The sequence below is a fragment of the Triturus cristatus genome, chromosome 6 (assembly GCF_964204655.1).
Source record: "Triturus cristatus chromosome 6, aTriCri1.1, whole genome shotgun sequence".
Taxonomy (NCBI): domain Eukaryota; kingdom Metazoa; phylum Chordata; class Amphibia; order Caudata; family Salamandridae; genus Triturus; species Triturus cristatus.
In genome coordinates, this window is record NC_140589.1 from 1,695,848,079 (window position 1) to 1,695,863,268 (window position 15,190).

General features: G+C 44.4%; 1 protein-coding gene across 1 annotated transcript in view; it reads right to left on the minus strand.

Moving 5' to 3' along the window:
- LOC146821852 (spermatogenesis-associated protein 7 homolog) overlaps positions 1–15,190 on the minus strand; it is a 1,028,728-nt gene that overhangs the window by 243,132 nt on the left and 770,406 nt on the right. The window contains exon 10 of the mRNA XM_085609389.1: positions 10,060–10,117. Within this exon, the coding sequence (XP_085465515.1) occupies positions 10,060–10,117 (58 nt within the window). The remainder of the gene's footprint in view (positions 1–10,059; positions 10,118–15,190) is intronic.

Genomic DNA, 15,190 nt, shown 5'->3' on the forward strand with positions numbered 1-15,190 from the left:
CTAAATTGGTTTGGGATTTTTCTTGAATTTTGTTTTCACGTCATGACTGTTTGAGTACTACATAGGCACTTAAGACATTGCCTCTAAGTTAAGCCTGATTGCTTTGTGCCAATCTACCAGAGGGTTAAATACAGGGTTGTTTAGTGACTTTAGTGGTTCACCCTGAGCAGGATTATGATTAAAGCTTCCAATTTTTCGTTTTAACTGATTTTTACAGATAAACACGGACAGAAAACGACATGTTTTTCATCTGTATTTATTTTTAAAAGCAAATAAATACAGAATAATTTGTTTTATGTGAGTGCCTCTCCATGCTGTTCTTCTTGAATTCTAGACCTACAGCTGAGCAGACAGATATCATCGCGAGTTAGAAAATCATAATTGCATTTCCTTAAAACCAGGCATAGGTTAACAAATATTTGTATATAATGCTAATATTTACCTGTGGGTGTAGTGTTTTGTTATATTTGACGGCTTAATTAGCTAAAACATGACAGGCGTCAAAGTATGAGTGCATGTTAATCTGTTAAATAAATGCGGAAATAGACCATTTTACATATCAATTTACTCTCAAATCACAAAATGAATATGGAAAAATACCAATACTGTAGGCTAAAAATAAATATGGATAATACAGATGGAAATGTTAAAAAAACATAAAAAGAGAGCCCTAATTATGATTATTATTTGATGTGGTTCTCAGCCCCCTCAACTAATACTCCAATTTCTTACACCAAGTAGATCCGTTTAGCACTTAATTCTCAAGGTCTGAAAGCAGAATAGTACAATGCTTACTTAGGACGTGATGTGGGGTTATAAACTCAGGACTAATTAGATCAAAAACAACGAGCGCTTAGACATAAAGAAAAGTACATTATTCTACTTCAAAACGCAATACTGCACAACTCATTGAAAAGACTGAGGTATCTACACAGCTCAGTGGGCAATCAGAGGTCTATGGCTAAGGGTAGCGGAGTAGTCCAAATAGTATGACTGTTCCCCCTGCTGCTGGTTATGCAGGCCCCACTTTCACTTCAGGTTTCTCTGTTAATCTGCCCAGGCCATCCTGGGACTTGTAGTCCATTAACTGTAGTCCTCCCAGGATAGGCACCACACCCACTGTGGTTGTCCACCCCTATACTGTGCAGGTGGTTTTCTGCTTAGGAATGCTTTAGAGTTTGTGCAGAATCTTGCAGATCTCACCCATCCTTGGAGGCACCAGACCTTGGCACGAGACCTTGGCACTCTCGACCACAGACAATCACCTGGCTTTGTCACTCAGACGCATGCACAAAAGCCAATTGGGTCGTTGTGCAATGGAGTAATTTTGCAGCAGCAGTCAAGTACAGCCCAGCTTTGCTGGTTGTGGCTCTCTTGCTTTTCAGGTTCAAGAAATCTTTGGTATGCAGTTTAGGGAGGTCACGTATGCCTAATAAAACCTACCAACCAAAATGGACAAAAGAGCCCACCAGAAAAACCAGGTTTCCAAAGTGAAGACGATGCAGGGAGTCTACAAGTCTAATGGGAGTCTAGAGTTGATGCCTGGTGCCTGTGCACCCAGCTTCTTGGGTTGTGGGAGTGTTCATTCTAAGGTACAAAGGGGGGTTGACTAGACTATGCGTATGATCCCTTCAGATACTCTTTCACAGTTGCTTAGGGTTTCTTTAGCACCACAAAGGTTTGGGACAATGCAGTCAGCACGGATGAAAATCAATTCTTGCTGGACTTCTCACACCAAGGCTTCTCCACTCAGGTTGAGACCCAAGTTTGACCAGAGACCACAGGAGTAACAATTTTGCAGGGCACTAGTGGGGCAAGATGAGTCTCCTCACCGCAGCTGTAGGTACTACTCTGTCCCAGAACTTTCAATTCTTTACTTATGGCACTCAGTATTTTCCCACACAGCTCCCTATTCACCAGTCCTGGGATTCAGAAGGTTTCTCCGGCATCTGCTGTGCATGGCTTAGACAGCAGGTAATGGGAAGTTCCTGGAACTCTAGTATAGAGTTTATGCCTCATATTTGTACCCGACGAGCAGACTAAAATGTAGATTGCAGAGCTCTACTCTGCCCTGAGGTTTCTGTAATCTTGGGAGGTCAACATCCCTTCCAACACAGCTCTTTGATTTGGGGATCGGGCAGGAAGGAGTAAGGAGCAAGTGAGTGAGCCGTGACTTGGCAATAGCAAAGGCACAAGGCAAGAGAACTTCCATATCTGCCCAATAATCATCTCTGTCTGCACCCTGCCTCTTGGGAAGAGAAAAGCAGGAAGTAGACTGGAGCTATTGTTAGTCCTTCAGTGAAGCCTGGTCCATTTCAAAAAGACCACAGGAATGTTCTTGGGGACTCCCTCCATCCCTGTCTGGTCTGGCCCAGCTGTGGTCTTCATCCTGTTGGCCGCCTGCACACAGGAGGATTCCTCCAGTCAAACACACATACACATACTATTAGTTCTATCACACGTATGCAGAAAATACATGCGCTCATCATCCATGTTCTGCATTAATGTAGGAAGGGCTCAGGTGAAAAGTCACCGACAATCCAATTTAAACACAGAGGCCAGTATGCACTCTCCCATGGAGGGTAACATAAAAAATGCCTGACTTTCCACATGTGACCAATGCTGCTGCCACCGCTGCAAGACTTTTCCAGCGAAGTCACCCCCAGAAAGGAGGGGAACTCTTTGGGGGCCTCTCTGGATCACAGAGTCCTGCCCTTGGTCTCAAGTCCTACTACATCGAGTGCCTGCAGTGAACATGACTGTCAACCATGTAGCAGTGAAAAGTCAAACTCTACAGAGGTTTACTGCAAAACGAAAGACAGAGCACCTTCCTGTCCTATAGCATCTACTTTCCTAAATCCAATTCAATGATTTAGAAATATTGTTACTATAAGATTAAGCAGATGCATACGGACTCACATATTTTTTAATTTTGACTTGGTTTCCTTTGCTCATCAAAGATGTCAGATTGGGAGCACTGGCAAATTATAGTGCCCATCAAGCCAAGCTTAGCTACACTATGTGCCAGCTTCTAGAGCAGAGGTCTTCAAACTTTTGGGTGCCGAGACCCCCCTGTCCACATTTTCAGTCGTAAGGACCCCCTCCTGACAAACATTTCTAAACCTGTAGGCAGGGCTTCTGGAATTACGAGGCAGGTGAGGACCAAATTACACGACAGGCTTGACTAAATTATGTGGGAAGAAAATTTAAATTATGTTATGTGATGCCGCGTTATTTTGGGATAAAATTGCTTCATTATTTTGACATTTTTTGCACACAGTAACACTGAGGAAAGATTTCACCCCATCAGTACCAGTTTATAACCAAAATACAGCAATTAACATCAGAAAGATGTCTAGTCAACCTTTGTGATGGGCCTTCCACTCCGCAGGAATACGTGCTGCCACGTTAGAAGCTGCCCTGGCCGGGAGCAGCAGGGGCCCCTTAAAACCCTGGCAGTCTTGTGCAGAGTTAAGCAATATACCCATGCCGCTTTCCTCTCACCCCTCCATTCCATCCCTCTCTCCTCTCCCAATCCCAGATCCCTCTCTCACTTTGCAGGCCATTTTCTTTCACCCCTTTTTACAACTTCTGAACTCTCCCCATTCAACTTCTCACTTTACCCTTAATCACCTCTTGTGTCTTTTAACTGCCCTCATCTCTAACAGTTTCTTGCATTTATCTCATGGCCTCTCTGGCCCGTCACTTCCTGTGCCCATCTGCACTTCTCATTCACCTCAAGTCTCTCCATTCAAATTGTTGTCTATTTGTATCTTACACCTCTCCAGTCCCCCAATTCATCTTTCACATCTCTCCTTTGTTTTTAAACACCTTCTTGAACCAATGTCCCTCTCCCCTGTTACCTCAGCACCAGTGCTTAATTTGAGCAGGTGGTTTCCGGTGCTCCGCACTGGCACCGGATTGTACACACACTGGCACTATGACCGTCTGCCACATGGTGGCTCTGTCTGTGTAATTTAGAGATGAGCAGAACAGCTGTTTATTAATTCAATATACATTAAAAACGATAAACTCCTGACATCCATGCCATTGTTATAGCTTTGGGGGCTTGAAATAGTCACACTTGTACAGTGTAATGGTTGGTAGTTGCATAGGTATTGTCACTGGCCGCACACGCAAGGCAATGGGTGGGTGGGTAAAGTTGCAGTGGCCTACTGGTGAGGTCCCTGGCACATGTTTTATTACAAATTAATCACTGCTCAGCACCCACCCCAGTACTCCCTCTCTTACCCTATCGCTGCTGTCCCTCACCCCTGTCGTATCAAATTACTTTTTAGGTCACAGATCATCTCTCAGCTATCTTCTCTCACAGTCTGACAGCAGCCCTCCTCTGTGCCCTCAACTTTCCCTCACACTCACTTCTTGCGTGTCCGCACTTCCCTTCGGCACTTCACATTTTTCCTCATCCCTGACCTCTTCAATCAAATTCTCTCACTCCCTTGCTGTCCTTTCTCATCCTCTCATCTCTCCTCACCGAGCACACGGGTTGGACCCGTATGCTCCTCTTGGTCTGTGCCACTCTGCTTATTGTTCCCTAATTCAGGAAGGCATGAATTATCTGTCTTGCTGTTTTGGTGCAGGCCACACAGTTATGGAACGTGCACCCTCCTTTGCTTCGCTCCACCAAGAATCTATTATCCTTTAGGAAGATATAAAAACCTCCTTCTATACTCTGTAGGTCACCCCATTTGGCTGGTTCTCCTTCCCCTTCTGTATGTTTCTCATTTGCCTTCAGGCAGCAGATGGCTATTAGCCCCAGCACACCTTTTGGTAACATTAACGCACTACAAATGTAAATAATAATAGTAATAGGCAGAAGCATGGGAGCCACTAGACCCAACCTTCGCGGGGGGCCTACACTCCCAGACAGGGCTGGCCATAGCACTGGTCACACACGGCGCAACAGTCTTTTTTGGTGCCCCATCCCCCGTTTCCTCCTTCTCCATAAATTCCCTCACTACCACTCACCAACAAAACACCTCATCTCTCTGTAGCGCCTTTCTGACAAAATTTTTTTTTATAGTGCTACTCATAGTTTACTCACACTAAGTTCTGTGATCTGCATAGTACATGTTCTTTGTAGCAGGTACATTAACCCTCTGCACTCTGTGGATGAGAAGAGTGCCCATGTAAGTGCACGGTGAGCGATGCAACAGTGTGGGAGTAGGGAAAGAGAAGTGACTGCAGGATGAGTGAGGTGACCATATGAATTTGGGTGCGGATGTAAGTGCAGAGTGGGACGAATGAATGCATGGTTAATTATGGGCTTGTTTGAGCGAGTTGCAAATTGAGCAGTGAGGGGGCAGGTGAATGAGGTGTCACATAAGTGCAGATGAGTAGTGTGACTGCAGGCTGAGGTACAGGGTGAACAACGCAAGTGCATTGTGATTGCAGAGTGATCACTGTGAGTGCAGGGTGAGAGGGTGAATGATGTTAGTGCATGGTGATCAGTGTGAGTGCATTGTGATCGCTGTGAGTGCAGGGTGAGCGTGAAAGTGAAGTGCGAGAATGAGAAGTGAGTTCTCTGAATGCAGGGTGCATTCCCAGACACCTGAAGTAACTCAGCATATAATTGACGGCAGCGTAGGGTTTAAAGATATAAGTTAAACTATTACTATTATGACATTAATCGGGGATCGAGGGTGGAGGAAATAAATAATATGCTGATCCCGCTTCACTCTTCCAGTCCTATGGTTAGGGTTGCCTGCTCATTATTTTGATGTCCCAGACGGTACAAAAATAAGAAGTCACCTAAAGCTGTATATTTCAGCACTCATCTGTGCGTACTTGGAACAGTAAATATAAATAGTGATAATTAAAGGGAACAAAGACAGAAGAAAAGTCCCATTACGAATAAATGCATATGATTTTATTTACAATCCCATTTAGTGTCAAGAGGAGGCCTTTGCAGGCTCTCTAAACATCAAATGGCAGGTATTTTCCTTCTTGCAACCCTACTTTATATTTCTTTTCATGAAATGCATTCTAACACACTGCTGCAGTAAATGTAAAATACAAATGTAAGGAAAAGGCAGAGTTGGGGCCCAGGGGGTACTGGAACTAGAAAAAAAAACTAAGCCTCAGTAACTAGTTTACAAAAGGTATGTAAACATGCAAATGGTCTTTAACGACCTGTGAAAAACTCAGGCCTGCCGGGCTGTGCTGGAGATAAGACTGCAGACACAGCCCAACGTAGCCCACAGCAGCTCGTGCTGAGACACACTACAGGGGAGGAGGGGGGCTGAATCCCTTGTTGTCCGATGGGCCTGGGCAGAAGTGTGACCGGGAATGCGCGACCCCCTTTCCATCACTTCACGGCCCCCCTGGGGGTCGCGCCCCACACTTTGAAGACCCCTGTTCTAGAGGGACTCCTCCTCCTCATCATTCTGTACAGTTTATTTCTCTTTGGTGTTTGTCTCCACCAGAGGCTACTCTCCTTGCAAGACAGGGTCCCACTTTCCTCGGTTCCCTTTCAGCTTTTCTCAATTGTGTATTCCCAATTGCTCAAATTGCCCTTCCTAAATATTACATCGTTGAATCCCCAGCATTGCAAGTGATATCATATGCCCGGGGATGGATTACTTGCATTGGAACCATTAGTGAGCAAGTCTGCACTGGTTAGTCGGGGCAAAAATACCTGTTGACTAATGATAATTTATAGGGCATTGGGCCCTGAATGTAATCTGACCCTGAAGCTCTATTATTGAATACCACCATGCCATAGTGGGTGTTTGCACAACATTTTTAGTAGGGTCGGCAAACGCTTTCACAGCCCCTTAATCCTCATCGTGCAGGCGTACTTTTTTCTCCTCTGCAAAATTGGGAATAGTTTGGTGTTTGCATCATATTACTGGAGTGTTCTTAAAGTGGCCAGATCGGTTTTATTCAAACCCCAAAAACATTAGCGTCACTTTACTGAGTTTGCCAGTGAAGCGCTGTTTTTCCCCGGTGGGGAAGTGCGTCAAACCTGGAGGTGCTGCAATACCTGGTTGATGGGTGGATTGGAAAACAAAATGTGTAGGGCGGCTTTGTGTTCACAAATGTGGTCTTTTTAAACCATACTGCTTACGTTTTGTAAGCATATAAGCAGTGGACATTGAAATGGGTCCTTTCTGGGCCCCGTAGTTTTCAGGCAGAAGCACTCACTGATATCTGAATAGTGAGTGTAAAAGCGTTAAGTTCACCATGTTGTTTCTGCTTACATTTCACATGCTTTATTTAATCTTTCATTCCCTATGAGTGTATTCTTTTTCCAGGATGTTGTTAGTTTTTCCTTTAGGCTGCATATTGCTCTTGCCTAGTGCGCAATTTGAATTGAGTCGCATCCAGTTGTTTATAACAGGTCAAATTGGATTGTAGTTGAAGGCAGTGTGAATTTCTCTCGGTGGGGCAGTATGGTGGTCAGTGAGGGAGCGGATGTAGCACTATGGTCAGAGCTGCCGAATTTAGAACTGGGGAACCAGGTTCAGCCTTTATGACCAGTCCCCCAGACCATTCTCCTGAGGGAGCACATTCCCGTGCTAGACCTTAGAAGGCCCCGCAAATCCGGAAAAGCGCTGGTGTCTTAACACCAGCAGGTGGACCCTAGCAGTGGCAAGTGTGGGTTCACCTTGAACGCTTGCCCACCACAATCTATGCTGAAGTTCACCTCCGGTCTTGCAGGCAGGCCTACGAAGTAGCAGGCCCTAGAGCAACAGTGACTCTGTCACTGAGGTCACAGGACCCCTGAGAAGAGCTGGCTCTAGGGTAGTGTGACCGGTGTGACCGCAACAGGTGCTGACTTTGAGTGGGGGCGTTGTATATTATGGGTTTTCAAAGCACTTGCTGCCTCCTTCCTGGCCTACAGCAATTTTCGGCAATAATAAAAATGTCATGATAACTCCGGTGAATAAACGGCTTCCTAGAGCGAGATCGGAGTTTTGTCTAGTGGAAGGTTTGACTCATGGAAAGATAGGGTTAATGTGCCTGCTGCTAAGAACATGTACCATGCCCATCACAAAGTGCACATATTGTAAATAGGTCAGTGGGTTATTGCTTTTGTCAGTGAGATCCTTTTGCTACTTGCAGTTTATAAGTTAAAATCATAACAAAGAACAGTGAGCTATTAACTTTCATCTTAGAGCTGCATACAAACTGCAAGGTATAAACTAGAGCTGTATGTTTTTTTTTCCCTAAGCCTTTGATTATCCTAATGTTGCAAAAAGTGTTAATTTGGATAGAAATCAATAATGATTATTAAAGTGAACCCCCAAACATGATATTAAGTTTTAAATTCTGAGTTTGTGTTTCTCCAGTTCGATCACTATTAAACTATACTGCCTACTAATATGGTTGTCATGTGACTCCTACACCTTGTTGTCCTTTGTCTTATGTAACATTTCCCATACAGTGATTTACAGACGTAAAATTGATTGTCTCTGTGTATATTGCGGACGACAGAAAATCCATGGCTCGGAAACAAATGGCTTGTGCTTCCACTTTTAAGCATATTTGGGACATTCTGTGATTAGAAACATATCCCACTTTGTGAATTTATTTTAATGTCAATAACTCATATTAATCGTTAAATAATACTGTGTATCCATTGGTTGAATTACATAACATAATAAGCTGTAACTGGTCAGTGAAATGGCAAACAAATACTAAAGATTGGGATGTTTTGCCAATCCTGGCCACACCTCTAACTCCGCCCACTGATCCACTCCTCAGGTTAATCCCACCCTCTGATTCTCCGCCCACAGTTCCCCTACTTTTTTTCCCCCACTTCGACCACTGGGTCACAAGTGGTGTTGTGTTGCTGCAACTAAAGTTCTAGGTGTGAGAACACCAGCCCTGATTCTAATAGGTGCAGATGCACACTAGAGAAAACCACACGTAACAAGTGGCACTATGCAGCTATTTTTAGCACCAGCGTTAGGGAAAACACAGGGGTGCGCTGTATTGCAGTAAATACGGTGCATCCCTCCGTTTTGGAAATGGCGGAGCATGGCGCTGCAAAGCTTGCTGCAGCTCCACACTCTATCATTTCCTTGTAAATATGCCCCTGTGTGTAATGGTCGGATAGTGACGGGAGGAAATACCGGATGAATTTGTTTATTTCAGCCATGGCATTTCCATTTTATATTTCTGTTAAAATTGCAATCGGGGCCTAAATTGGCAGCTGCGCGGGGCAGAGTACTTTCATTGTAATTGGGTGCACGGCCCTGGTTTGCACCAGGCACATCCAATTATGATCTCAGTGATGCAGATCAAGACCATGCACCCAGTTTCATATAATGGTGCTTGTTATTTATTTAGAGTTTCTACAAATTCAGAGAGCAACCGACCATGAATCAAGCAGATTCAGAAATGAAGTGTGCTGAACACATTTTTGAAGTCAGATATACTTTTCATTTTATTTGACGACTCCTTCTTGGCTATGCATATATTTTGAGATTTAAAAAAAGCTTTTCATTTGAACATTTTCACTGTATTATGTAAAGATCTGATAAGTAGCATGCCGTAGCAAGTTGAAATTGTCAATTTGCAGTCTGATGCTGGAATAGGTGGAATATAGAGGAGTTTAGGATCTTTTAATAAGGGAGGCTCAGGGGGAAGCCGAAACGGAAAGCATGCAGGAACTGTTTTTTGGTGCTCCCATTGCGGCACCCATTTTCTGAGGCACTGCCATGGGAACGTAAAAAAAAGCCCGCCAGACATGAGAAACACTCGTAATCTGGCGGGTGGATGATCACTGGTTTGGCTGTACGGCGGCGGGGGCGGACCCGGTGCCGCACCGACAAACTTGTAATCAGGCCCTAAGTGATTTGCCTGGCATCACAGGATGTTGAGCCGATGCCAAGACTGGCGCTACAGTTCCAAAGTCGGCAGCTCTGGCCATTCGGTCACATCCTTTCCACTTTGCTTATCTCTAACAGTAATGTGTAATTTCAATACCTCTGGGCAGTGCACCTGCTATAGTGTTAATCTCGATCAGATGGTAGTTTGCCACATTTGGTAGTTTTCTGCATAATGAAGATGGCCAAGGTGTCTACTCACTTCATCAAGGTCATGCCGTCTGCTTTCAAACTGTGCTTGAAAAACATTGTTCAGTACTCTGAAAAAAGAAACAGACACAATCAAAATTATGAAACAATATAACAATTATTTAAAAAATCGCAGTGTCTATTACCTAATAGGATCTCTTTTAATCTATGCGTGTTAGGACAAGGTACCTGGCACTGTGTGTAGCCTTCCATTTTCTGCTTCTCCGGCCTGTTTGTCTCCCAGTGGCCCTGGCAGCTGCAGGCCACTGGAGGTTAACCACATTGATTTATGTCTACCAGCAGAACACATGCCTCTCCTGGACTAGAGCCACGACCACATGGCAAACCCCAGCCACACTGGAGGCCGATCTAGTCAAGATGCATTTGTAGTCATTGGTGGTGCAGCTAAGACAGACTGAAAAGGTCTCTAGGTGACCTAGGAAAAAAAAGGCTTCAAAACGCTTTTAAATTCTGTATTGTTGGGAATTTGTGTATTTCAAGGGAAGATCATTCGACCATTTGACTGCTGTTGATGAAAGGAGTTCAACCACAAAGCAGACTGTACGAATTCTGTGGCCATGGGCGGAAAAGGTATGTGAGAGGCCACTCTAATTTGCATATGACCTGACATCTTATGAAATGTAATCACAGGAAGTTCCATTAATTAACTGTTAAACCTCTGGCATTGTTGAAATGTCTTTGCAGGAAGCAACTCTCCTGCTTCGGATATCAGTAAAGCAATAAAAACAAACTATAGCCCAAAAAAATATAAGTTCATATATTTTAAAGGTGCATTAAGTGTAAATACATGAGTTTACTGACACTGGGTAGAAAAGCTTGGCTCAGGTTTCTTCAGAATTTGTACCTTTACTTCAATGATAAAATCTTTTCCCAGGTTAGTGCGGTATCACCTAAGCTACTGGAATTATGCGGCAGCGAGGACCAAATTATGTGGCAAGAGAGGACCAAATTATTCTGCGACAGAAAGCAAATATGCAGCACAGTGTCGCACATTTTGTGATAGTAGTACCTCATTATTTGGCCATTTCCACACGTTAACACTATCTAGGCGAAGGTTTCACCGCCTTACTACCAGTTTGACACCCAGATACTGTAGTGGGGCTGCATTTTATATACGTACATTGCTAAATTAGCATAACCGCGTTAGATGTTAGAAAGCCATCTTGCCACTTTTGCTGCTTTTGCACACAACACTGCAGTTACATGTTATTATTTGAGAAATGCTTGCTCGCCTTTTCTTCACATGAGAACTGTCTGTTGTTCACATCCCTAACAGTGAGCTGCGACCTTGGTCTGAACATTGTGTAAAGAAACAGTCTGGGTCGCTAGACGGTGCATGTTTTTGGGTTCAGGTTGATCGGCCCACTATTTAGCCATAACACGCACGCAGCTGCAAATACCTGAGAGTCGAGCGCTTTTAATATTGCAGGCTGCTTGCTTGATTCATTCATTCGGAAGAAGAGCTTTCCCAGGAGCAGAGTATACCTGATCCTGTGATGTGATTCCACTAAGCTGATCTTTACGGTATGGGGTTCCCCATTCAAGCCTAGAGACCTTCTATTAGTCTAATAATAATGATATTAGTTTACTAGCGAAAGGAAGGTGGCTGCAATCCACTGTCATTTCATTATGATTTCTCCTTTCATTTTCTATGGTATTGTAACTATGCCGATGGTTTTGATTTTAATCATTTGTCTGCTTATGTTAGCCAAAGTACTGCATCTTAGGACACAAGGTTTATAAATAAACTCTTTAAACTTTACAGTGTCTCTGTTTACTCTTGTTGTGGACTGATATGAGAATAATAACGAACAGGTATTTCTGATTCCCACCATTCCTGAGAATACACTAAGTCTCTTCTTCTGGGTTGTCTATACATTGGGACCGCCAAGATAAAATCGGATAACGAATGGGACACTGATGCTGGTCGGATAGGGGTTCTGGGTTCTGAGGTGAGTTTTTGGTACACCACAATTCACTGAGGTCCTGGTTTCCTGCGCAAAGTTCTGTGCATGAGCAGAATCCCTGCAACAATACAGCAACAAGCAACAGAAAGATGACCAACCAACCTAGTGGCTGCAGCAGCCGACCATGTAACACAGGGAACCAGGTTTGAATCCCAGCCTTGTCTCAATAATTCCAGCAAATCTCCTTGTGTCAAAAAAAAAAAAAGACGTGTAACAAAGTGTGTCTGTTGTGAAGGTTCTTATGTCCCTATGCAAGGTTAGCAGTATATAAATCTTTCAAAACTAAGATATGGATTCAGCCAGTCACCCAAGCTCTAATTTCGTTCTCCAAGAATTAAGGACAAAGCATTATTATTTGATGTCAGAAAGAGATACCCATCTAGTGGCTGAATTGCACATTGTGAAACTGGAAATTCCTGGATCAATCCCGGTCTCTCTACTTGACCAAATCGTGTGATCTAAGGCAAATACTTTATTTCACCAATACATGCGTTCACAGTTTTTTAGGTCTCGCCTTGCTATTGCGTAAGCGATCGCAAAGCGAGACTATTGTAAAGGGGCATTTCAAAGTGCTCCCAAAAGCGGATTTCATGGCGAGCACGCGCACAATCACGCGCATTGTGCCCGCTATGCAATCCGTTTGGCATGCACTTCAAAGGGTCCGCTCCCCCGCCTGGAATGCGCTCCCTCGCCCCCGCCAAGCGCGCGCGCGCCATGCTCCGCCAGGCTTGTTTGTTTACATCTTGTGACTGTACGTTTGTCTATCGGTGTGCGCCATCGAGTGCCATCCATGTGGGTGTGTCAAGTTCTCTGTGTGTGAGACAGCGCACAAGTATTTACATTCAGTGGAAGACCAACAAATATGTCTCCGCAACTTATGTCAACGCCAAACACGACGAAGGCGCATTAAACCACCACTTGTGTTGTGTCCTTCAAAGTGAAATATCTTGTACTAGTGAATATGGTATTTCTTACCTTTTACAATCTCCTCCCCTCCAGTTTCACACCTTACCCCGCAGCTCAGACCCAGGTACCAGCTGGGTGCCTACCAGTATCACTCACACTCTGATGATCCTGCAAACGCTCTGTTAAAACCGGTCCTTTTTTTGTTTTAAATAAAAGAATGACTGGAGGTGCCCAATGTTTTTCTCAGAACCCAGTTAGCGCCGCTGAATGCTGCGGTTTCCCCATCCCAAGCTTTCAGTGCTCTCTCAACGCTCTTCCGCCCCTCCCCCGCCGTGTCTGCATTAATTTAAAACATATGTGCTTTCACTTTCGCTGCGGCGGGCGCTCGCGTCCGCACCACTTTCAAAGCCGGGCTTGTTTACAAATTATCTCGATTCATTCACTTTAGAGCCCTGCATCCATGTTTTTCACCTTCTTTGCTAAATACAAAGGTGTCTTGGTGTGGCCTAATGGCTTGAATTGGTAAATTTGGAAATGGGGCCTCGGGTTTGAATCCCGGCCCGACTCGCCATCTTGTGATTCTGGACAAGCCGCTTAATTCTCCCGTCGTTAAAAACAAGCAATCTTTGCCAGGCAGCCAAGTTTTGAATCCAGCATTCCTTCCCTGACCTCAAGTGTGCTTCCGGGGTGCAGCTGTGGCTGGGCAGCCCCTCATGTCTCACAGCTATAGTCCTGTGGTAGCAGTTTGCATGTGGGGCGGTGCTATGGTGGCGGTTGATAGGCATTCCTTTCCATGAGTTCACATTCATGCAGACTCCAGACAAAGCCCTGCTGCCTCCTCTTATGCGCCCATGTTCAGTGCAGCTCTCGAGCCGCTGTTAATGAGGCGTCACCCCCCTCCTAGACGGGGCTCATCATATCCCCCTCATTTTTTTTTTTAAACCTTTATTTATAGATTTCCCAACATAAATCAGAAGTTTAGATTCTATTACACATCGCATATTGCTCCAATAGCATAACTCCTAGCAACAAAGGTTCCATGTGCACATTCTACTCAGTTGTCTGGTATAACCTTTGGCCTTTTGCTAAACGCCAGAGTGTACTTTAAACACGCACCTCTGTTAATCTGATAAACATTTTTATAGGTAGTCCGACTCCTCGGTACGGCGTCTGTGTCTATAAAATCCGAACTAGTCCGTTAAATTTGTTTTCAGGCACACTCTGTTGTGCTGCTGTCTGCACCTCACACAAAGTATTCTGCAATAAAATACCACATTGTGACATTTAGCACACAACTGTTGACCCGTCTCAGAAATAAAGTGTTTAGGTTGGACTCCTTATTCCCATTTTAGTGAAAGAACCAGAGGGAATGCTACCAATTGCGCCTTGATAATCGAGTGTGAGCAGCAGGGATGGTACTTGATGTACCCCCTGCAGGCATTTCTATGCGCTTTAGGCGGGATATGCCTGGCACTCGATTTCTTAATTCTGTCTGCCTCTCTCTACAACACCCTCCACCCAACCCCTCCCCCCCCCCCCGGCTCGTGGTCCTCTCTGCCATTCTTCACTCTTTCTTCCTCTTTCTTTCCTTCTGTTTCTTGCTCTCTATCGCCCACTCTTTTCCAGTTTTCCGATTGTTTCTTCGTGTCTGTCCTTCTACTCTTTATTTCTGGGCCTTTCCTGCTGCTCCGTGTTTCTGCTCCCCTCGGTTCCACTCTGTGTGTGTCCCTTTCTCCACCACACTCGTTCCTCGCTCCCCTTATTCCCATCTCTCATCCCCTGGCTTCTCTCCTCTACCCTTGCCCCTCTCCTGTCCCATTGTCCCCTCTCCCTTCTCTGAATCCACTTTCCCTCGCTCCCTCCCCCATCTTTCCTATTCTCATCTTTACTCCTAATGTAAATCGATAACAAGCATTTGCAATGCAATAGGTCTCGCATTAATACGAGTTTGAGCTATTGGCATTGTAAATGACAGTCCCTTTTATTTATGTTTTAAAAAACCCAAACTTAAATAAAAAGCATTGTCATTTACAATGTCAATAGCTCAAACTCGTATAAATGCGAGACCTATTGCATTGCAAATGCTTGTTTTTTTTAGGACAGTTAGTGCGCTGTACAAAAACCTGTCTTTTGTTTGATTTAATAATCTATCCTTGTGTTCATGTGTAATAGGAATCTAGTCCTAATCAGGGTACACATGGCCCCCTGACTTGTATCTTTCACGTTCCGCAGAGAACGCGGAATTGCCCA